Raw genomic sequence first — 24,056 nt, forward strand, 5'->3', positions numbered from 1 at the left:
GTTCCGGTGCTGGGGTAGGTGATGCCCAAGGCTAAGGGTCGACTGGCCGTGGTCGTCTTCCCACCAACCCTCTGAGGGGTCAATGGGATCACCCACAGGGTCCCCAAAGGGGTATTAATCTTGATTGAATTGGTCTGTAGGGATCTCATCCTCAGTGAGGTCATAAGACTCTTCCTCCTGAAAGGTGTTAGGCAGAATCCTGTGCAGTTTCCTTAGGGGGCACTACAGAAGATTAAGACTACAGGTGAGAGCAATACATCCCCTTTGGTATCAGTGCGTACCACAAACATTTAGTTGGTAGCTGTGGCTGAGCAGTCAGACTTATCTCAAGAGTGAGATGAACAGTATTCAGGGTTTACACATTAGGCCTACAGCACTATGGAACAAGGAAACACTGACCAAAGCTTTGTATTAAAAAGTAGATATATATTTATTTTACACACTTCTAATAAAACACATTTATCACAGTCAACAAGCAAGTTAAAATAAAGTCAAGGAAAAATATACACACTCCCTATTTAAATTGTGGACAAAGTGAACCAGAGTGAAAACAGCGCACAACGGCACAGTGAAAACTACACACAATGGTTTCACTAACAATTTCTCACAAGGGAGGGAACGCACAAGTTATAACGAAATAGCCTCTCAAACACCCTATCAACACTTCCCATACGTTTGTGTACCAGTTTAAGTCAGACAGTGCATTAGTATAGCATATACTTAAATGAAAACTGAGCAAAACGGTACTTCACAAGGTTTAGCAATGGGAAGGAAAGGGTAGTTATAAGAAACAGAAGCACCAACACAGTTCGAGTTGAAAATCAATCTAAAGAGGGCAGATCTAACAAATGTAGCCAAAGTCAATAGGCCTGTGCCAGAGTCAGTGGTACAGGGCAAGGGCCCAGGAGCGAAATGTTCTTGTAACTGCAGTCAGTTCTTTGGTTAACGATTTTGAAAAGGTGGATGCAGAAAGCGAAAGAATGTTGAGAGAGGGGCGCCAGACCCAACAAGTAGGTAAAGGATTTAGGGCTACCGCGAAGAAAGGGCGTCCTGGCGGAACAATGTACCTTTAAAATGAAGAAGTGGCTCCTGGTAGTTCCTGCAGTTCGGGGAATCCAGCAGAGGAAGACAGGCTCTCGTCGTGGCGGAAGGTTCGAGTTACTGCACTACCCAGGGATGAAACCAGCCGCAGTGCTGCCCGACGAATAAAAGGTATGCTCCTTTAAATCGCAGTCTGGGTAGACGGGTGCCTGGCTATCCGGCCACAGAGTACTGGTGATTCGACCAAGGCAGGTCCAGGAAGGCTACTGGCAAACTGGTTGGCCCCACCAGCTCAAGGGAAGAAGGCTCTTGCAGATGAAGATCTCCTCTCGTTGTGTGGAGAAAAGTGGTGAGACGCTGCAGCAGGGTTTCACCGGTGGTTCAGTTGTTGCAGATGTCTTTGGCTTCTCTCCTCTTCGGCTTCTTAGTTCCAGTGGCGACGTCTTGCTCTTCCAGTCCTCAGGACCCTGCTTTTATGCAAAAAGAACCCCATTCATACAGCCTAGCTGTCACTCACACAGTGGAGTGGTCATCTTGGCGGGAGACCCTCCAGCCCATCAGGATAGTGCGAGACATGGGTTGCGGAGGCAACTCTGTCCAGGGGTCCTGCTACCCCTCCCACACAACGGACCCACCCCAGTCTCAGTGGCGCCGAAAGGAGGGCTTCTTGGTAGAAGCCTGCCAAAAGGACGAACAAAGGATCCCCGACCTGGGTTTGGAGAAAGACACGAGAAAGAAGTTGTATTAAAGTTCTGGCAAATAAAACCTACCGGAGTAAAGTTAATAATAAAATAAACTGGCGGTATGTTAGAGGCTGTCAGAAAAAGTGGTAGCCTTGAACAATGGGAAAATACCATAGGAAAATATTTGCGGTCGAATATTTATGGTGGTAACCACTGCCACCAGCCAGAAACTTTAGAGAGAGGGACTTTACGGTACCCCCTTGAAAATGAACCTAAGGGGAAAAACTATTAACCCTTTCCAGTACCTCCATAGTAAAATGGGTTGTACTGGTTAAGTTCATAAAAAATGACTAGAAAAGTCAATGGGGATTTTACATGCCCTGGGAGACAGTAGTCAGTCCCAGGGTATGGAGTCTATGCTTGGGGGTCGCTACGACACCCCTGTGTCACTGCACTGAGGGTGCTGTGTAACACATGTGAATAAAGATGGTTCCTATGGGGTTGAGAAAAGAAAATCCCATAGACATTAAACACAAAAATAGCCTAGAATACACATAGCAAAAATGCCGAAGAGTGGGAAAAGAGTCTCACGCTTAGCAGGTAAAAAGAAACAAACCCTTCAAATACAGCAAAGCTGCTGGGGGACTCTATAGGTAAGGGAAATTAGCCATAGAATGAGAATTCTTCCTAACAAAAGGAATTAAAGATCTTTTGAAATTTTGCCAAAGGGATAAAAAGGCTCTCCTCTGAAGGCCTTTTAGGTGTGAATTTCTCTGAGGAATCCACAACTCTCTCTAACATATTTATACACCCCTCAAACTTCTCCCTGGTCCATAATGAGGAGCAAGAGGAGTCTAGGGTTGGAAAAGGATCTTCTAAGTGATCATCTTCTCTGGAACGTCACGATTTTTTGTTTAATGTCGAAGAGACAGACACACGGCTCTCTGAAAAGTCTTTGAGGTTCTGATGGTTGTGGCATGTCTTGGGACGTGTCTTTAGGCCTATCTTTAGGTTTAGATGAATCTTTAGGCCTACCTTTAGGTTTAGACGAGACCTTAGGTATATCCTTCGGTTTCAACGAGTCCTTCGACCGTTCTCCTTGATTTGCCACCAAAACTATCTTCGCAATGCTTTTGGTAATACTTGAGCCAAGTGTTTGGACTGGGCCAGAGGTTGCGCGGTATGTTTTCGGCGTAACCAGAGCTTTGTGCGCCGCTGCTTTCTTCTGATGAGTCTCGACAATCGCTTGAATATTGGTAGTAGCACCATTTGATTAAGATTGCCCGATAGCATGCCGCACCTATAGTTGCGGAGAGGGCTGCTGATGCTGAAGTTCGGCGGGCACTGCCGAACTATTTGGTGTGCCCGTTGATGTTATGGAACGCTTAGACTGTTTCATCGAAGACAGACCGGGGGTTGTGTCTCTAGTGTGGGAAGAATGTGCATCCTTGTCACCAGGATGTACAGTCCCCATAGCAGGTCTCACGTCATGCCTATTGGGCCGGGGACGGACAACGCGGAGCGAGAGTGCAACGCTGTGAGGTCAAAGGCCTCCGAATTGGAGCCCTGGTCTTCAGTAAGCCTTTCATCACACTCGGCGGCTGCGGGGGAACTACTCTCGGCCTGCGAGATTCCGTAGGCCGCCCACCGCTTAAAACCGCGCTCCTTTAGGGTCGTGGGACGCAGGAGCTTACAAGCCGCACAGGCCACTTCATTGTGGTTAAGGGGAAGACACCCATTACACTTAAGGTGTTTGTGTTTCCACCCCACTCTCCCTACTGTGTACGACGGCCAGAAGGTGCTGACCGGATCAACTGCCGTTGAAGGTCCGTAGAGCAGGCTTTGGCGAAGGTCAGCAAACAGCCGTCGAGGGAAGAGATGGTAGGAGAATATAAAACGACCAAAGGTCGATAAATATAACAATATAGCAATGTCTCTGCATAAATCGGCCGGTAAACTGGGTGGAAAAAAACAATCTGAGGGACCTCGACCCGTAAGGGATTTTGGGTACACTGCACATAACGTTAGGGATAAGGTTACAGACACGCCCATGTCGATGTTCCCTTTCGATTCTCGAAAGACAAGATGCAGTACTCTGCGGTTATCACCGGATATCTGACTATATGCACACAGGGATGTCGTTCAGCATGTGATTCTAAGCAGATTAACAAGCATCAGAAACATGCATTTGAGAACAAGGAGAAAAATAAACTGCACAAAATAATCTGCTGCCAAAAGCCTGTCCTCAACATCAAGAAGGTGACAAAAATGTAACAAAAGAAAGACGAAAAAGGGATATATAGTAACTTGGTGGCACTTCACTTTAAGGTGCTGAGAGCGACAGTAAAAAAGAACCAGAATCTTACAAAGCTCACAGGGTCCTCCTGCACTAGTAATGCGAAGAACTGGCCAGTGCCCTCAAAACAGGCAGGTTGAGCAAAGGAAGGAAAAAGGTATTTATTTACCTCAGAAAGTCAGGACAGGGTCCAAGCCATAGCAGTAAGCTGGGGGTTCTATTGATGTAAAAGAAGTTGCAAAAAGACATCTCTTTTCCTAACACCAAAGCAAAGACATCCACAGACAGCTTTTTTTTCTGCATGCATAGCTAGTGCATGCATTTATCAGTTCGGTTTGGTTGTCTGCTACAACACCTACCTTAAAGCTGTTGATGAGCCAGACTGGTAGAGGCACACCATGAGACAAGAGCTTGTTGATGACACATTTATGATATGGACAATTCTGAGACTTGTGCGCCTCAAGGTAGGACGAAAGGAGTCGCCATGCCTCATCTGTGGCACTGCATGAGATGGAGAAATATTCACAGAGTACCATCAGATGAAGCTACAATACATCATCAATGATGCTGCTGCAGAGATGACCTTACAATAACCATACGACTCAATCAGTGCAAATGACAATACAACCATCACCAAGGGCGAACGGAAAACAGGAATATCACAAGCTATTCCGGTGGAAGCTAGAGCACAACCATCATTAGTTTAGTTTATTACTTGTATTGCGCAGCAGACCGGGGGCATCAGGTCGCATTTGCATAAAACAGCTAGCTTGGTTACATAAAGTACATATTCATACATTGGTGCATAAAGATACAAAAAATAAATGGAATACTATATACATATAAACATTTGCATATTGTCACATGGGGTACAATCAGATATTGCATAGAGTACATTCAGAGGTGAAATAAGTTATTAATCAAGAGAAAAAGTAGAGTGCTATATACATTTGGGAAGCATATTGTATGTGTAGTGTTAGACCGGGAGGTAGCTTAGGAGTATAGGCCAGGGTGCAGTGTATACTCCAACAAGACTGTTTAATTTTCTGCCTCTGCTGATTGAAAAAAAAAATTGTAATTAAGGAAAAATTAATTAACCGTCACTGAATGCCGTCAGTTTAAATTGTACTTTTAAGACATATCTGTTGCACAATAAAGATATTAGGTGGTGTGAGGTGAAGGAGATGGGTGTGACATTTATGAGGATTGTTAGGGAGAATTCTCATTCAATGGCTAATTTCCCTTACCTAGTGCGTCCCTCAGCAGCTTTGCTGGATTTCTGGAGTTATTTTTTTTCACTTGGTAAGAGTGCAAGCTTTTCCCCCACTCTTACCCATGTTTTGCCATGTGCATTTCATCTGTTTTTGTGATTGTAGGCTCTGGAGTACACCACTTCACTAGCCCCCTTCTTTTGTGTGTTACACAGCACCTTCGGTGCAGTGACACAGAGATGTCGTTCAGACTTACTTTTCTACCGCGGTTATCTTATATAACCGTGGTAATATGGAACAAGTTACTTACCTGTAACTGTTGGTCTCCAGCATGGGTCTGGCATGGATTCACATACTCATGAATATTCCCCGTCAGGCCGGGAATCCTCGGTATAGAAAAAATCAGTATCAGTTTCGTTTCTGATCTGTCTTTCTTAGTAGTAACCAATCATTGGTCTCTGGGTCATACTGCCCCCAGCCAATGACTGCCCTCTCCCTAAGCCCCGCCTCCGGCAGCCATCCTCAGATTTGGTAGCACATAAAGTGGCAGTATGACCAAGTGAAGAGCCGCAGAGGGGTAGGCGGGAGGGTTCGCATGTGAATCCATGCCAGACCCATGCTGGAGAACAACAACAGTTACAGGTAAGTAACTTGTTCCTTCTCCAGCATGGGGTCTGGCATGGATTCACATGCTCATGAATATAAGAATATATAGCAGTATACACATGCACAACCACGGGAGGTGGCACAAGGCTCAATATCAAGCAATACAACAACTCAACATTAAGCAACTCTTACCTCGTCACCAGGCTCACCTTAGGCGAACAGGTTGCGCAACACTGCCTGGCCGACTCTGGACTCCTCCCTGGAATCCCGGTCGATGCAGTAGAATCTCGTGAAGGTGTGCGTCGACCTCCACGTAGCAGCCCTGCAGATGTCGAGCAGGGGCACACCAGACAGGAACGCCGTAGTAGCAGCGATTGCTCTGGTGGAATGGGCTCTCGGAAGGTCAGGCAGCGGTCAGTTTGCCAACCGGTGACAGTGCATGATGCAGCCGGAGAGCCATCTGGAAATGGAAGTCTTCGAGAGAGCATTCCCTTGATTCACAGGTCCAAAGTTCACAAGGAACAAGTTACTTACCTGTAACTGTTGTTCTCCAGCATGGGTCTGGCATGGATTCACATGCTCATGAATATTCCACGTCGTCAGGCTGGGAATCCTCGGTAAAGAAAAAACCAGTATCAGTTTCGTTTCTGATCTGTCTTTCGTAGTAGTAACCAATCACTGATCTCTGCGTCATACTGACCACAGCCAATGACTGCCCTCTACCTAAGCCCCGCCACTGGCAGCCATCTTCATATTTGGTAACACGTGAAGTGGCAGTATGACCAAGTGAAGAGCCGCAGAGGGGTAGGCGGGAGGGTTCGCATGTGAATCCATGCCAGACCCATGCTGGAGAACAACAGTTACAGGTAAGTAACTTGTTCCTTCTCCAGCATGGGGTCTGGCATGGATTCACATGCTCATGAATAAAGAATACATAGCAGTACACACATGCACAACCAAAGGAGGTGGCAAAGGCTCAACATTAAGCATTACATCAAACTCAACATTAAGCAAATCTTACCTCCTCACCAGGCTCACCTTAGGTGAACAGGTTGCGCAGCACTGCTTGGCCGACCCTGGACTCCTCCCTGGAATCCCGATCGACGCAGTAGAATTTCGTGAAGGTGTGCGTCGACCTCCACGTAGCAGCCCTGCATATGTCCAGCAAGGGCACACCAGATAGGAACGCCGTGATAGCTGCGATCGCTCTAGTGGAATCGGCTCTCGGACGGCCAGGCAGCGGTCGGTTTGCCAACCGATGACAGTACATGATACAGACAGAGAGCCATCTGGAAATGGAAGCCTTCGAGAGAGCCTTCCCCTGATTGACAGGTCCAAAGTTCACAAAGAGTTGTGACGTCTTCCGAAAACACTTCGTGCGGTCCACGTAGAACTTCAGCGCTCTAGCCACATCCAGCGAGTGCAAAATCCTTTCAGCCGGCGACGAAGGCGACGGGAAGAAAACAGGCAACACCAAGGGTTCGTTGAGGTGGAAGTCCGACGGCACCTTGGCCATGAAGGAGGGGTGCGTCCTGAGCACTACCCTTGTGTCGTGAAAAGTCAAGTACGGGGCCTTGCAGGAAAGGGCCTGGATCTCTCCCACCCGTCGTGCGGAGGTGATGGCCACAAGAAACGCTGTTTTCCACGAAAAGAACTTCAACGGAGCCGAGTGCAGAGGCTCGAACGTAGGTCCTATGAGCTTGGTCAGCACCACGTTGAGCTCCCACGCCGGGGCCGGAGCCTTCACCGGCGGGAACGATCTGAACAGTCCCTTCATGAACTCTTTCACCAGACGATGAGACCACAAAGACGTCCGCCTCGTGGTTCTGGTGTATCGGGAGATCGCAGAAAGATGAATCTTGATGGACGCGTGCGCCAGTCCAGCCTTGGCCAGCGTCAGTAGGTACGGCAGTACTTGGGGAGCCGGAATCTGTAAAGGGTTAATCTTCTGTGCGTGGCACCAGACAGAGAACCTCTTCCATTTGTGTCCGTAGCATTTAAGAGTCGAGGACGCCCTGGCCTTTGCAAGAACCTCTCTGCAGTCGGCCGGTATGTTGTATCCTCCAAACTCTAGCGCTGCAGGAGCCAGGCATGCAAATTCAGCGACTTCGGGTCGTGATAGAGGATGGCGCTTCCTTCCCTGGAGAGAAGATTTGCGTCCACTGGCAGCTTGATTGACGGGGACGCTGACAAGTCCAGAAGGTCCGGGTACCATATCTGCCTTGGCCACGCAGGTGCGACGAGGATCATCCTGCACCGTGACCTCTTGAGCTGGTTGATGAGCCGGATCAGCAATGGCAATGGAGGGAACGCGTATAGAAACAGGCCCTCCCAGGGGAACGAGAAAGCATCGCCCATGCTCCTCGGCTGGAGAAACCTGCTGGCGGACCTCCGGCACTTGGAGTTCGTCGCCGTCGCGAACAGATCGATCTGGGGTGTGCCCCACCGTCGGAAGAGGCGGTCCACTAGATCCTGTCGTAGTTCCCACTCGTGGCACGAGCGCAGCTCCCTGCTGAGTGAGTCGGCGATGGTGTTTTTTTATCCCTGCCAGAAGAAACGGCACCAGAAACATCCCTTGGGCGACAGCCCAATGCCACAGATCCTGCGCCTCCCTGGACAGGGCTGGGGACCTGGTTCTGCCCCGTTTCCTGATGTAGAACATAGTGGTGGTGTTGTCGGTGAAGATCCTCACCACCTTGCCCTTGAGGGACGGAAGGAAGGAACTGAGGGCCCAAAACACTGCACGGAGCTCCAGGACGTTGATATGGAGGGACTTCTCCGTCGGGAGGCAAAGGCCTCTCACGTGCAGATTTTCGGTGTGCGCTCCCCACCCTTCCAGGGAGGCATCCGTGGTCACTGTCTCCTGGTGGCCGGGGGTCTGGAAGTCCATGCCCGCCGTCAGATGCGCGCGGGTGCCCCACCACTCGACTCTCGTCGAGTGTGATCCTCTCCTCGAAGCTGCCCGTCGTCTGGATCCAGCGCGCGTCCAGGAACTCCTGCAACGGGCGCATCCAGAGCCTGCACAGGGGGATGAGGTAAATGCAAGAAGACATCATTCCGAGGAAGGACTTGATGGACCTCACTCTGGCCGCGTCCGCAACCAGCATCCGCTGCACCTTGCCCAAAATGGCCCTCGTCCTTTCCTCCGACGGATAGGCCAGAAGCGACACTGTGTCGAGCTTCGCTCCCAGAAACAGTGCGTCTTGCGCGGGCACCAGGTGGGACTTGGCGTAGTTTATGGAGAATCCCAGGTCCGTGAGAAGTTGGACGGTCCTTGCCGTGTGCTCCACGGCGAGCTCCTTCGTCTTCGCTCGGATGAGCCAGTCGTCCAGGTAGCGGTAGACGTGCATCCCCTCTCGGCGCAGCTGCGCCGCCACCGGTGCGAGGCACTTGGTGAACACCCTGGGTGCCGAACTCAGTCCAAAGGGAAGGGCTCTGAACTGATAGTGACGCCCTTGGACCACGAACCTGAGAAACTTTCGTTGTCCCTTTAGGATGGGAATATGGAAGTAGGCATCCTCCAAATCCAAAGACGACAGGAAATCGCCCTCCTCCAGCTGACCCAGGACGTGTTGGAGGGTGACCATCCGGAACTTCTGTGCCTTGATGAATTTGTTCAGTCGTCGTAGGTCCAGGATGGGACGCCATCCTCCCATCTTCTTCTTCATGAGGAAGTATCTTGAGTAAACTCCGGAGCCCCGAAGCCTCTTTGGGACGAGCTCGATGGCGCCCTTCCTGAGCATAGCCTTTACCTCTAAGAGAAGTTGAGGGACGTGATGTTCTTTTCTGGCCACAGGGGGGACGCGCAGGCACCTCTTTAGAAACTCGAGCGCGTGACCCTGGGCTAGGGCGTCCAGCACCCAACGGTCGGTGGAGATGGACTCCCACAAGCTGACGAAGCTCGCCAGCCGGCCTCCCACCGGGGTGCTTCGGTGGGGGCCCGACCCCACGGCCGGTTCAGTCCTGCTTCGACGAGGCTTTGCCACCTTGACCTCCTTGGCGACGATGGCAGGGTCCGTCTGACTTGCCTCGTCCCCTGTAAGCTTCCTGCGACGACGAACGGGCCGCTTGTCGGTAGGTGGAAAATCCGCCGCCGGAACCTTTGGAGGCACCCTGTTTGCCTCTGCCGCTCCGAAAGGGCGGCCGCCGTTGCTGGAGAACCCCAAGAGCCCGGGCCGTCTCCGTGTCTGCCTTGATGGCTTGAAGGGAATCGTCCACTGTTTTCCCAAACAGGTTGTTTCCGTCGAACGGCATGTCCAAGACTCTGGTCTGCACGTCCTGACGGAAGTCAGTAGCCTTGAGCCATCCACGCCGCCTAAGGCACACGCCGTTGCCCAACTGGCGAAATCCAGTGTCAGCGATGTCCGTCGCAATCGTAATGGCATGGTCCGACGCCACCTCTCCTTCCTGCAAGATCTCTAGGGCATCCGCCCTCTTGTCGTCCGGTAGGAAGTCCAGCAGGGGGGCCAGTTTGTACCACAACTCCCTGTCGTAGCGGGCTACGATAGCCAAGGCGTTGGCCGCCTTAATCGTCGTCGCTGCCGACGAGATGACCCTGCGTCCCATCGTATCCAATTTCTTTCCCTCGCCGTCCGGCGGGGAGGTCGACGTAGAGGCCGCGCCCCCCCGCTTTCTTCCTGGCCACCGCGGAAACAACCGAGTCCGGGGTCGGCTGTGCCCGAAGGCACAAGGGGGCCGCGTCCGGGACCCGGTACTTCTTCTCGTACCGATCCCTTCTAGCCGGCGTCGTGGATGGGTTCTTGAGGAGGGCGAGGCACTCATCCCAAATATCGTCCAGTAGAGGTACGGAGAGGACTGTCTTCCTCTTGGCCTCGCAACATTGATAAAGGAAACCTTCCTTCTTCTCTTCCGGGCAGAGCTGGAAAAGCTTGGATGCCCTGGCGATCATGGAGTGAAACGATCCAATCTCGTCGGGCGGGGAAGCCCGGGTGGGAGGTGACGACGGCAGATCCTCGTCGTAAACCTCGTCGTCCGTACCCGTCGCGGCCGTGTCAGTCCCCGAATCATCCCCACGAGTCGTGGACGGGGAGGAGGGCTGAACTGGGCGCGATGGCTGAAAAGGAGGTGGAGGATGAATCCTTCTTCTCTTAGGGGGAGGGCTCCCAGAAGGGCCTGGCTCCGGGTCCCCCCGTCGGGAGCGGTTCCTCCGCTGGTGGTAACAGCAGTCTCGTCCTCATCTCCGAGCATAAGGACTGTATAGCCAACAAAATGGCCGCCGAGTTGTCCTGCGGCACTGGTTGAGGGGATTCCGAAGGGCGGTCTGGGGCCCCGTCGGCACCCTCGACGTTATCGTCGTCTCCCACATCAGGGTCCCTCCCGACGGGCTGGTCTTCTTCCACGCCAACGCCGTGGCTTAAGACTTCGATCAGCTCTTCCTCAGAGGTTGAGGCCGAATCCACGACAACCTCCTGCCCCCCCCTTTTCTTCTCTGTCGCAGGTTTCACGGGGGTCCTGTCGATGGGCATAAAAGAGGACTCCCTCCGCGGTGGCAGGGAGACTCTGAGCCCCGAGGTCGCCACCACTGGTGTAGCCTCCACAGGCTGAGCCAGGGCCGCCGCGACTGTCTCGATAGAGGCCTTGGCCGGATGGATTAAGGCTTTCACCACCTTAGGTGCGCTCACCGCCTTTTCCTTGGGGGGAGGGTCACTGCCTCGCTCTCCCTCCGATGGGGCCTTCGAGCTCGACCGGGGCCTCTCCAGGAGCTTCGCCGGGTGCTCGGCCTTCCTCTTACCCGAACCAGAGCGTTGGCTCGTGGTTGATGGTGCCGGGGAGGATGCGCCCTGCCTGGCGCCCATAGAGCCTGACCGTTCGGCGCTCCCGGTGCCAGCGGACTCGCGGTGCTTGGCCTTGTGTTGGACCCCCGTCGCCGGGGCGTCCTCAAAGGTCTTAGAAGACCGCTCGGATTTCTTCTTCTTCTTCTTCTCGCCTGACGGGCTCTTCCCTTCCAGCCAGTTGGCGAGACGTTGATGGCGGTCCTTCATGGTCCGCTCCGACATATTGCCGCAAAACACACAGTCCTTCTCCACGTGCGTCTTGTCCTCATGTAGGCAGTACAGACAAAAGGAGTGTTCGTCCTCCTTAAAGACATTCTGAAGCTGGCATCCAGGGCAGACCCTGAACAGCTTTCCGGGCGTCGAGCTTCCCTTCTCTTGGGCCATGTCCGAGATGGGCCTGAGAAACTTCTCGAGTCCTCCAAAGCGTGGCTCGACGAAATCTTCACCCTTGAGGGGCGTAGACGAATCCGACACGGGTCCCCGTTGATCGGTTGAAGAAACGGTGGAGCTTGAGGCTCTTTTGACCGAAAAATCGAAGAGAAAAAAATGTGAAAAAATAGCACTAACGCTCGAGAGAAATAGCATGAGGATCCCAACACTTGAACGTGCGGTAAAAATCTGAAGATGGCTGCCAGAGGCGGGGCTTAGGTAGAGGGCAGTCATTGGCTGTGGTCAGTATGACGCAGAGGTCAGTGATTGGTTACTACTACGAAAGACAGATCAGAAACGAAACTGATACTGATTTTTTCTTTACCGAGGATTCCCAGCCTGACGATGGGGAATATTCATGAGCATGTGAATCCATGCCAGACCCCATGCTGGAGAAACAGCTGTGATGTCTTCCGGAAACTCTTTGTGCGGTCCACGTAGAACTTCAGCGCTCTAGCTACATCTAGCGAGTGCAGCGTCCTCTCAGCTGGCGACGAAGGGAAGAAAACTGGCAACACCAAGGGCTTGTTGAGCTGGAAGTCCGACGGCACCTTGGGCATGAAGGAGGGGTGCGTCCTCAGCACCACCCTTGTGTCGTGAAAAGTCAAGTATGGAGGCTTGCAAGACAGGGCCTGGATCTCTCCCACTCGTCGTGCAGAGGTGATGGCCACAAGGAATGCTGTCTTCCACGACAGAAACTTCAACGGCACTGAATGCATAGGCTTGAATGGGGCCCCCATGAGCCTAGTAAGCACCACGTTCAGTTCCCACGCCGGGGCAGGGGCCTTCACCGGCGGGAATGATCGGAACAGTCCTTTCATAAATTCCTACACCAGACTATGAGACCAGAAGGACGCCCGTCCTGTATTTCTGGTGTAACGTGAGACGGCAGCCAGATGTACCTTGATGGAAGCGTGAGATAGGCCAGCTTTGGCCAAAGACAGTAGTTACGGCAATACTTGAGGGGCCGTAATCCGCAGAGGGTTAATCTTCTGTGCCCGGCACCAGCCAGAGAACCTCTTCCATTTGTGTCCGTAACTCTTGAGAGTTGAGGATGCCCTGGCCTTTGCAAGAACCTCTCTGCAGTAGGCCGGGATGTCGTATCCTCCAAACTCTAGTGCTGCAGGAGCCAGGCCTGCAAGTTCAGTGACCCTGGTTCGTGATGAAGAATGGCGCCTCCTTCTCTGGGGAGAAGGTCCGCGTCCGTCGGTAGCTTGACCGGTGTGGACGCTTACAAGTCCAGAAGGTCCAGGAACCAGATCTGCCTCAGCCACGCCGGTGCGACGAGGATCATCCTGCACCGGGACCTATTGAGCTGGTTGACGAGCCGGAATAGCAACGGCGGGAATGCATAAAGGAACAGGCCGTCCCAGGGGAACGAGAAAGCATTGCCCATGCTCCTCAGTTGGGGAAACCTGCTGGCGAACCTCCAGCACTTGGAGTTTGCCGCCGTCGCAAAAAGATCGATCTGGGGTTCGCCCCATCGTCGGAAGAGTCGGTCCACTTGATCCTGGTGCAGTTCCCACTTGTGGCACGAGCGCAGCTCCTTGCTGAGTCAGTCGGCGATGGTGTTTTTTATCCCTGCCAGATGAAAGGGTACCAGAAACATCCCTTGTGCGATGGCCCAATGCCACAGATCCTGGGCTTCCTTGGACAGGGCAGGGGATCTGGTTCCGCCCTGCTTCTGAATGTAAAACATCGTGGTGAAGATCCTCACCACCTTGCCCTTGAGGGACGGACGGAAGGAAGGACCTGAGGGCCCAGAACACTGCGTGGAGCTCCAAGATGTTGATGTGGAGTCTTTTCCTCCGAGCACCAAAGGTCTCTCGCGTGGAGGCCCCCGGTGTGCGCTCCCCAACCTTCCAGGGAGGCATCCGTCGTCACCGTCACCTGGTGGGCCGGGGGGCTAGGAAGCCTGTTCCCGCTGTCAGATGAGCGCGGACACCCCACCATCGTATCGCCTGACGGAACGTTTCGTCGAGCGAGATCCTGTCCTTGAAGCTGCCCGTCGTCTGGATCCAGTGGGCGTCGAGGAATTCTTGCAAGGGCCGCATCCGAAGTCTGCAATGGGGCACCAGATAAATGCAGGAGGACATCATTCCGAGGAGGGACTTGATAGACCTCACTCTGGCCACATCCGTGGCCAGTAGACGTTGCACCTTTCCTAGGATGGTCCTTATCCTTTCCTCCGACGGTGAGGCCCGCCGCGCCACTGTGTCGAGCTGTGCTCCCAGAAACAGGGCGACTTGCGACGGGACCAGGTGGGATTTTGGAAAGTTGATGGAGAACCCCAGGTCCGTGAGCAGCTGGACGGACTTCGCAGTGTGTTCCACGGCGAGCTTCCTTGTCCTTGCCCGTATGAACCAGTCGTCCAGGTAGGGGTAGACGTGGAACCCCTGCCGGTGCAGCCGCGCCGCCACCGGTGCTAGGCACTTGGTGAACACCCTGGGTGCCGATTTTAATCCGAACGGGAGGGCCTTGAACTGGTAGTGCCGCCCTTTGACCACGAACCTGAGGAACTTTCGGTGCCTCTTTAGAATAGGGATGTGGAAGTAAGCATCCTCCAAGTCCAACAACGACAGGAAATCGCCCTCCTCCAGCTGTCCCAGCACATGTTGGAGGGTGACCATCCGGAACTTCTGTGTCTTGATGTATTTGTTTAGTCGTCGCAGGTCCAGGATGGGACGCCATCCTCCTGTCTTCTTCCTCACGAGGAAGTATCTTGAGTAACTCCGGAGCCCCGAAGCCTCTTCGGGACGAGCTCGATGGCACCTTTCCTGAGCATCGCCCGTACTTCCAACAGCAGTTGAGGGACACGATTTTCCTTCCTGGCCTCGGTAGGAATGCAGGGGCACCTCTTCTGGAACTCGAGGGCGTGCCCCAGGGCCAGGGCGTCCAGCACCCAACGGTCGGTGGAGATGGACTCCCACACGCTGACGAACTTCGTCAGCCGGCCTCCAACCGGGGTGCTTCGGCGGGGTCCCGACCCGACGGACGGTTCAATCTTGTTTGGAGGCCGCTTTGCCTCCTTGACCACCTTGGTGACGACGGCGGGATCCACCTAACTTGCCGCGTCCCCTGTAGGCCTCCTGCGAGAAGACCTTGCCGCTTGATGGTAAGTAGAGGAGCTGCTGCCGGCTCCCTTGGAGGCACCCTGTCTGCCTCCGGAGCTCCGAAAGGACGGCCGTCGTCCTTGGAGCACACCCAGTGCACGGGCCGTCTCCGTGTCCGTCTTGATCGCCTGAAGGGATTCATCAACCGCCTTGCCAAAAAGGTTGTTCCCATCGAAGGGCATGTCCAAAACCTTGGTCTGAATGTCCTGGCGGAAATCCGTCGCCCTGAACCATCCTCGTCATCTCAGGCAAACGCTGTTGTCCAACTGACGGAAACCGGTGTCGGCGATGTCCGTAGCCACCGCAATGGCGTGGTCTGAGGCAATCTCACCTTCCTGCAAGATTTCCAGGGCCTCAGTCCTCTTGGCATCCGGAAGGAAGTCCAACAGACGGGCGATCTTGAACCACAACTCCCTGTCGTAGCGGGCTACGATGGCCAGGGCGTTGGCCGCCTTGATGGTCGTCGCTGCAGATGAGATGTCCCGTCGCATCCAGTTTCCTACCCTCACCGTCCGGAGGGGAGGTTGAAGTCGAGGCCGATGCCCCCCCCCGCTCTCTTCTTGGCCGCTGCCGAAACGACCGAGTCCGGGGTAGGTTGCGCCCTAAGGCACAAGGGGGCATTGTCGGGGACCCGGTACTTCTTCTCGTACCGGTCCCTCTTCGCAGGAGCCATGGCAGGGTTCTTGAGGAGGGCGAGCCCCTCATCCCAGATGTCATCAAGAAGCGGTACGGCGAGGACCGTCTTCCTTTTAGCCTTGCGCCGCTGGTAAAGGAACCCCTCCTTTTCCTCGGGGCAGAGCTGGAAGAGCTTGGATGCCCTGGAGATCATTGCATGGAAGGATCCAATCTCGTCGGGCGGGGACGCCCGGGCAGGGGGCGACGGGGGGCACGCCCCGTCGTCGCCTCCGTCATCATCCGTACCCGTCGTAGTCATGTCCATGCCTGTATCATCCCTGTGGGTAGTGGCCCGGGGGGGAGGCAGACAAGGCCGCAGAGGCGGGAGAGGAGGCCTAGGATGCGTCGTCCTCCTCTTAGGCGGTGGGCTCCCCGAAGGTCCTGGCTCCGGATCCTCCGTCGGGTCTGGCTCAGGCTCCTCCGTCGGGGGAAGGGGCAACCTAGTCCTCATCTCCGAGCATAAGGACTGGATGGCTGACAAAATGGCCACCGAGGTGTCCTGCAGCGCCGGAAAAGACAGGCGTGAGGGCTCTTGAGGAGCCTCGTCTGCGTCACTGTCGCCCTCGTCGGGATCCCTCCCGATGGGCTGCGTCTCCTCCACGACTTGGATGAGCTCCTCTTCAGAGGTCGTGCCCGTATCCACGACGGCCACCACCTCCTGCCCCCCCCCTTTCCAACAAGGACTTCGTGGGGGTCCTCTCGATGGGTCTGAAAGACGACTCCCTCCGCGGTGGCAGGGAGACTCTGGTACCTGAGGGCGCCTCCACTGGTGTAGCCTCCACAGGCTGAGCCAGGGCCGCAGCGACATCCTCAGTCGAGGTCCTAGCAGGGTGAATCACGGCCAACGTCACCTTCTGTACGCCTGGGGCCTTCACCTTCGGGGGAGGGTCCGAGCCTCGCTCCCCCTCTGCTGGAGTCTTCGAGATCGACCGGGGCCTCTCCAGGAGCTTCGCCGGGCTCTCAGACTTCCTCTTACCCTCTGGCTCGTGGTCGATGGCGCCGGGGAGGTGCGCCCTGCCTGGCAGCCAAGGAGCCCGACCGTTCGGCGCTCCCGGTGCTTAGCCTTTTGTTGGGCCCCCGTCGCCGGAGCACCCTCACAGGACTTAGAAGACCGCTCGGACTTCTTCTTCTTCTCGCCTGGCGGGCTCTTACCTTCCAGCCAGTTGGTGAGACGGAGGTGGCGATCCTTCATGGTCCGCTCCGGCATGTTTCCACAAAATGTGCAGTCCTTTTCCTTGTGCGTCTTGTCCTCATGGCGACAGTAGAGGCATAACGAATGCTCGTCCTCCTTGAAAAAGTTCTGAAGCTGGCATCCAGGGCACGTCCTGAATAGCTTCCCGGGCGTCAAGCTCCCTTTCTCCTGGGCCATGCCCGGGGTAGGCCTCGGAAACTTCTGGAATCCTCCAAAAGCGTAACTCGACGAAATCTTCACCCTTGAGGGGCTAGAAAACTCCGAAACGGATCCCCGTTGATCGGAAGTTGAAACGGTGGAGCTTGAGGCTCTTTTAACCGAAAAAATTAGAAAAACTCCTGAAAAAAGCGCAAAAACGCAGCAAAAGCTCGAGAGCTAAGCACGAGGACTCCCAACACTTGAATGTGCGGTAAAAATCTGAGGATGGCTGCCGGAGGCGGGGCTTAGGGAGAGGGCAGTCATTGGCTGGGGGCAGTATGACGAAGAGACCAGTGATTGGTTACTACTAAGAAAGACAGATCAGAAACGAAACTGATACTGATTTTTTCTATACTGAGGATTCCCGGCCTGACGACGGGGAATATTCATGAGCATGTGAATCCATGCCAGACCCCATGCTGGAGAATGTAGGCTATTGTATTAGCCTCGAACTTAAACCCGTTTGACCAAATACATCTGCTTTTGGTATAGTTTATTCGCCATTTCTATTTGTTAAACTCCTTCTTGTGTTTTACTTTGCGCAGCAAACCAGGTTTGCCTTCTTTGTTCACTGTCTTTTAGCCCTCCTCTAAGCACATGAGTGTCTAGGTGGGCTGAATGTGAGGGAGGGGTGGAGTCACCCAAGTTGCACCTTTTCATGATTGGTCGAGGTGGTTATCCGGGCTGGACAACCCCCCTTCTGCGTGATTGACAGCCAGGCTGTGTGAATGGGGGATTTTCGCATAAAAGGCAGGTCCTCTTGGGCTGGAAGTCAGAGAGTCGCCACTGGAATTACAAGGAATCGAAGAGAAGCGGAGGAGAGGTCGAGTGCTGCAACTATACCATCCCGGTGAAGCCCTGCTGCAGTCCTGAGCTATCTACCCTTCGACGACCAGAGAAGATCCAGTCTGGAGTTTTCTTCCCTTGAGCCTGGTGGGGTTAACCAGCTCATCTTCCACAGCCAGAGGATCCTCTTCTTGGTCGAAAAAGCTGCACACTGCTGTAGTAGTCCGGATAGCCATCTGAAAAGCCTCTCCTGTTTTTAAGGAGCGCACCTTTTATTCACAGTCGCTGCTGCTGGCTTCATCCCTGCGTAGTGCAGACCCCCTTCAGACGTCCTCCTTGCCGAAGCTCCAGGAACCATGGGTCTGCAGGAAACTACCAGGAACAACTGCCGTGGCACCAGCTTCTTTCTTGAATAAGGTACTGTGTTGTGCTTCGAGGAGCTAGGGTGAATCCCTTTTCTCCTCCGCCAAGGCTTGTCCTCATCTTCCCTCCTTATAACTTTTACTTCCTCTGTTGACAATATCTAAGTACTCCTGGCAACGTTGAATCTTGAACTGTCCGACTGTGTGATCCTCGACAACAGGAACACGGTTCCACTTGACACTGGCTCCGGCCTATTGACTCTTGAATTTCTGTCAACTAGTGTACTCTGATTATGTCTGCCCTGACAAAAGTATTGCCTACGATTTTTGCCCCCAACTCTCTCTGGTTAACTCCGGTGCTAAGTGTGTTTTTGCCCCGGTAACATTTCCTGCCGCGGATACACATATCTCTCGTAAGACCGAACTGTCATTACTGTCAAAAAGTGATCGCATATGTATTCCCGGTAACGTCTTTTGTTTCACAACACCGGTCCGTTAAAACATAGGTTACTTATCTTGAGTTATTCTGGTTGGTTGTAGTGTATTTTTACGTGTGGTTTTGAATTAATAGAAGTGTTGTGTTTATAACAAATGGTTTAAAAATAAATGTACTTATATTTTTTACCTGAAACCTTGAGTCAGTGTTTGCTTGAGTCACAGTAATTGTGGTCCCTTTGTGTAATCTCTGCTACTGCTCATATACTCTTGAGATAAGCCTGGCTGCTCCGCTACTGCTACCACTAACGTAGTAGTACAGGCTTGTACCAAAGGTGAACTTGTATTACCACTTGGAGTCTTAATTGTGTGTAGTGGTCCCTAAAGGCACTGCACAGAATTCTGCCTAACAAACACTCAACCCTCAGAGATCAGAGCTGAACACTCTTTCCTTGCCTTCCAAAAAAACCTCAAAACTTCCCTCTACATCTAACCGATTGTATGTTTTTTCTCCAGTAACTGCCTGTATTCAAAATTGCTACTACTCACCATTCCTGTAACTAAGTATTCTGTTCTGTAACAAGCGCCACAAAGCCCCCGGGCTGTTCGCGCTTTACAAATTCGAATACATACATAAGTGGTGTATTTTCAACATGTTGCTGTTTCTTACCATGATATTACCACCCTAAGCCCAGCCGACGGAATTCCGGGCTGAGGCCGCCAACAGCACATCACTGCTCTCTTGCACTTCTCCAGCTCATCCCCACTAACTCTCCCAACCCCCTTTTCTTTCAGAACCGCCAGAGCGCCAGGCGACCATTCTGGTGGTGATAATGTTAAAGGATATTTGTACCGCGCACTAACATTACACCCAGACACCAACGCCTTCCTCAACTTCTCTTGGGCCTACGCTGACCCAATGAATGCTTCCGATTGCTATATATGCTCCCATACTCCCATGTACGCCAGTGGGGGATTCCCTTCATTTCGGTCCTGTTCAATATTGCTTAATGGTGTTATGACCTCTGTATTAACGAATCTTTGTGCCCCAATAGGACGCATCCCATTCCCCAGGGACCCTTCTACCCCAGCTACGCCAATACTTTACCAACCACCTTTGTTCCACACGCTCTGATCTCTTTCAACACGCTAGGCACGCTGCCTTCTATGGGTATTACACCGGCAACCCATGTGCTTAACAGAAGTGCTACTACAACCACCAGTAACACTGCTGTCGGTAAGAAAGTATGATTTCATAGTAATAGCACCAATTTAGCTCACTACACACACAAGGGGCTCTATTTCCTTTGTGGGGCTAGCGCATACCAATGGCTCTCAGCTAACTGGACTGGTCAGTGCACCATTGGGTTCATTCGCCCAGAAATCCGCCATGTGTCCCTTTTTCCACAAGTTCACTACACGCCTTGCCGGGCCAAACGCGATGCCTGGGCATGGTTCAAAGGCCCTGCAGGGTTCCTGATCCCAAGCATTGGCACTACAACTAACAGGGTAGATCTTCATGCCTCATCACTTCTCCCCGAACAGGACACTGCCAAAGGAATACGGTTACCGAAGAGCGAGCAAGTTGCACTCAGAACGATGGTCCTCCAGAATAGAATGGCGCTTGATTATTTAACTGGCTGCCCAAGGGGCTGCCTGTACAATTATAGGACAAGAATGTTGCGCGTGGGTACCCGAAAACTACTCCCAGGTTGAGGACGTCATAATACACCTCCCAGTGGTTGGTACCACCTTATACAGTATGAACGAGGGTTATGGCGGCACATTGTTAACCTGTCTTCAAATGACTTGATTCTCCAGGTTTATCCATTCTACATGGTATTTTAACTGTTGTTATAATTGCCGCCTTTGCAAGATAGTTATTCTTATTCGCTGCCTTCTATCATGCTGTGCTAAACAGGTGTCTCAATTGCCCACCGAGGCTTGACTGCTGCCACTTGAAATAGAGAAATTTCACAGGACACCTCCAATGAACGGGAGATGGTATAAGTTTTAGGTCACATGTCCAACACTGAAATAGAATTCCTGCTCCATGTAGTCTACACCCTGTTCAGGGACGACCAAATGGGAGGGGGGGGATTGATGTGGCAGGATTGCTATGCTATGCTCTGATGTGCATGATTGCTATGGTATGCAATGAATAGAGAGTGGGGGAGGGAGGAACAAACTTGTTGGTCAAGATTCAGACTGTCAGAAGCAGCTGAACTCTGCTAGTTTCAGTGCGGCTTGACGGTTGACACACGTTTGTTGCGGAAGGTCCTTTCCTCCAAACAGCAGAAACGGCGAGAGAGTGGATTAGTGCTATTTGCTGTATGTCGCGAGCATTGCGTTTTTTTTGGTCCGCGGTTTGGGCTCAGAGGCTATAGTGCTGGGCAGTCGGTGGCCCATGAGAGCGGCAGTCTGAAGCTGTGATCGGATGAGCTCCGAGAGAGTTTGGGGGTAAAAGTGAGATCAGGTCAGAGGTATCGGATCTGAAGTGAGACCCGCTGACCAGGTATTGTTCTTAAAGCGCTGTGAGCGGCCGTGTGCCTGAACGTAGCGGGAGACTGCAGAGCTGTGTCTCTTTGATCCAGCCGATCAGGCATTGTACTTGAAGAGCAGTGAGCGGCCGTGTGTCATGTGATTGAATGAAGTGGGAGACCGTGGAGTTGTGCTTAGCCTGACCCCGGACAGCAGGTTTAAGTCAACAGTAATCGATTCATGGGTCTAGCTGTTAGATTCTTTAAGCCTTGTGCTGCAAGCAAAAAAAGGGGATAACAGCTAAATACAAATAAATGCCGACTGCTGCTGAAACCAGCAGCTGGGAATATTCAGTGCCACCCCAATCCAAGTAAAAGTGGACGGGGGCATACGGTTTGGGGTTTAGTTTTTTGTGCCCATACGGTTTGGGGTTTCGTTTTTTAGTGCCCACTCTCTCCTCATAGCTCACCCCCTAAACCAGCAGCCAGCTACTAGGCAGTGGTTAAGCTCGGAGCCAGGGACTGCTGATCGGGGGGTTTGGCTAGTGGCACAGGCTTTATAAGTGACCACATTCGTAGTCAAAACAAATTCTTTAAAGTACGTCATCTCGCCCTATATAGCGGAGTGTGCAGTGGTTAACCTACGACAGTGATAAAACTTCGTAGTTCCCCACTGATAGATGACCTCAGAGCTCCGGAACAGGATGGATTTACTCTGGTAATTGGAGCAGACATCTCTGAAGCCTTAAATAGTGAACCTGAAAATGGCCTGGTGGAAAATAGCGGTGATCCAGTAGAGTGTCCCACGATACAAGTCGTCCATGCCCAAGTGCATACACAGGCTCTCACTCAGGCCGGAATGGAGTTTCATACGCTGGGGTCAAGATCTGGCCAAATTGAAGGAAAGGAGAGCATTGTCCACGCTTGGAAGCGTGGTCTGGAATAATTAAATTAAAAAATAAAAATTGACAGTCATTTTGGGAAAAAGAGAAGTACAAGTGTTAATGATGTAGACTTCCTTACAATTGACCAAGACCCCACACCGCAACAAACTGAGAATGTTAGGAGGAAGGTGGATATACATGAGATTTCTGAGATTTCACTTAAGGTGAGACCCAAAGTTACTTTAAATATGCAGATAACAAGGGTGGGGGGTCCCAGTCTCCCCTTGTTAATATGCATAATTTAAGTAACTTTAGGTCACCCTAAGTTACTAGGGGAATCCAGACGTGGACCCCTTGCTCACTATTCTTAGAGAGGCACAGCTCCACCCTACTGACAAAGTGATATGTTTTGGATATTTCTCCTCTGTGAAAGATAGTGAGCTAAAGAATCGGGGTAAGGCTCTCGTAACCAGTACTAATGTCTGGCAGAGGAACTCCCAGGACCCCCCTTGTTACTTTGTAGGTTATTATGTCTTTCATGATATTTGTGAATGTTTATTGGAATCCGGCGCGTTCGAGTCAAGAAACTTTTCTCAGGGAGTTGGCGGCTTCAATGGAGAAAATCAAGCTCCTCTATGGGGGTGTGCAAATCATATTGGGGGGTGATCTAAATTAGCATTGTCTTCACCCTACTAAGGAGGGGGATGTTTCACAAGGGAAGAAACCCTCAGGGAGAGGCAGATCTTGGGTTGAGTTCCTTGAATGTTGGGGTCTGAAAATGGGTAATGGGTCTCTTCCGGGGGACATCCCAGCCAACTCGACAAGATCACAAGGCAAAATCAGTTCAATTATTTACAATTTTTTCAAGTCTTTTGACCTTTTTGCCCAGAATGTCTCATTGATTGTAGATAAAAGGGGGGGAGCAACCATTCTAGGTTGGCCCTGACTTTTTCAGAGACTGTCTTTGAAGAGCAATGTAGGCACGGACAGCTGGTTGAAAGTAGGAAAGGGAGAATACGTCTCCAAAAATATAAGAAGGATGGGGAAAGTCTGAATAAATGCCTCAGTGAAACTCCTGACTATATTCTAAGGCGTAAGTGCACCCTGGCCAGTTTCACTAAATTAATCTGGTCCACCTGTCCGCCGAGTGTGGGAGGAGGAGGAAAAACGCAAGTGCATCGGCATGCTTTTGATGAAGTAACCATGCTGATGAAAAAACGTTTGAATCAAGAGCTAAGGAGGTTAGCAATGCTGAACATGGGTATGACTGGATAGAGAAAAAAATCTAAAGCACTATGCCTGTTGTCTAAACAATGGTCGGTGGGAAGGAAGGCCATGCGTCTCCAGCATGAGAGTGAATTCATGTTGAAGTTGGTGGCTAATAGGTATACTGGTCACTTTTGGAAGGTGATAAACTCAATGGAGGGTAGCTCAAAAAGCTCACTTTGTAACCTGGTCCCTGAAAAGGTCTGGGTGGAATATTTCTCTCTTACCTTCGGCTCATGTAAAACTCTTATATCCGTACCGTTGGAGAGTGTGAAATGGGAACTTCCTCTAGATACAGTTTGGAGGAAATTATTAGGAAGAGCTCGTCCTCCAAAGCAGCTGGTCCAAATGGGCTCACGTTTTTAGTGTTAGAAGAGAATCAAACTACTTGGGCCAAATTGTTAGTCTGGTTATTTGGGGAAATTCTACCCAAGAAAGCACTTCCTTCCACCTAGAAGTCGGCCATAATAATTCCACTTGCCAAGGGGGATGGGGGGGGGCATTGTATGTTACCAATCAATTATCGTCCAATCGCCCTTTTAGATATTGATGGAAAACTCTTCATGAAGATCCCCTTGGGTGAGGTGGAGAAATGGGTAAAAGA

General features: G+C 52.0%; 1 protein-coding gene across 1 annotated transcript in view; it reads right to left on the reverse strand.

Moving 5' to 3' along the window:
* Positions 1 to 24,056, reverse strand: part of NUP160 (nucleoporin 160) — a 1,937,143-nt gene that overhangs the window by 213,972 nt on the left and 1,699,115 nt on the right. Inside the window, exon 33 of the mRNA XM_069623088.1 lies at positions 4,380 to 4,521. Coding sequence (XP_069479189.1) covers positions 4,380 to 4,521 — 142 coding nt within the window. The remainder of the gene's footprint in view (positions 1 to 4,379; positions 4,522 to 24,056) is intronic.

This window comes from Ambystoma mexicanum, chromosome 11, assembly GCF_040938575.1.
Source record: "Ambystoma mexicanum isolate Mex_15411 chromosome 11, UKY_AmexF1_1, whole genome shotgun sequence".
NCBI classification, from domain to species: Eukaryota; Metazoa; Chordata; class Amphibia; order Caudata; family Ambystomatidae; genus Ambystoma; species Ambystoma mexicanum.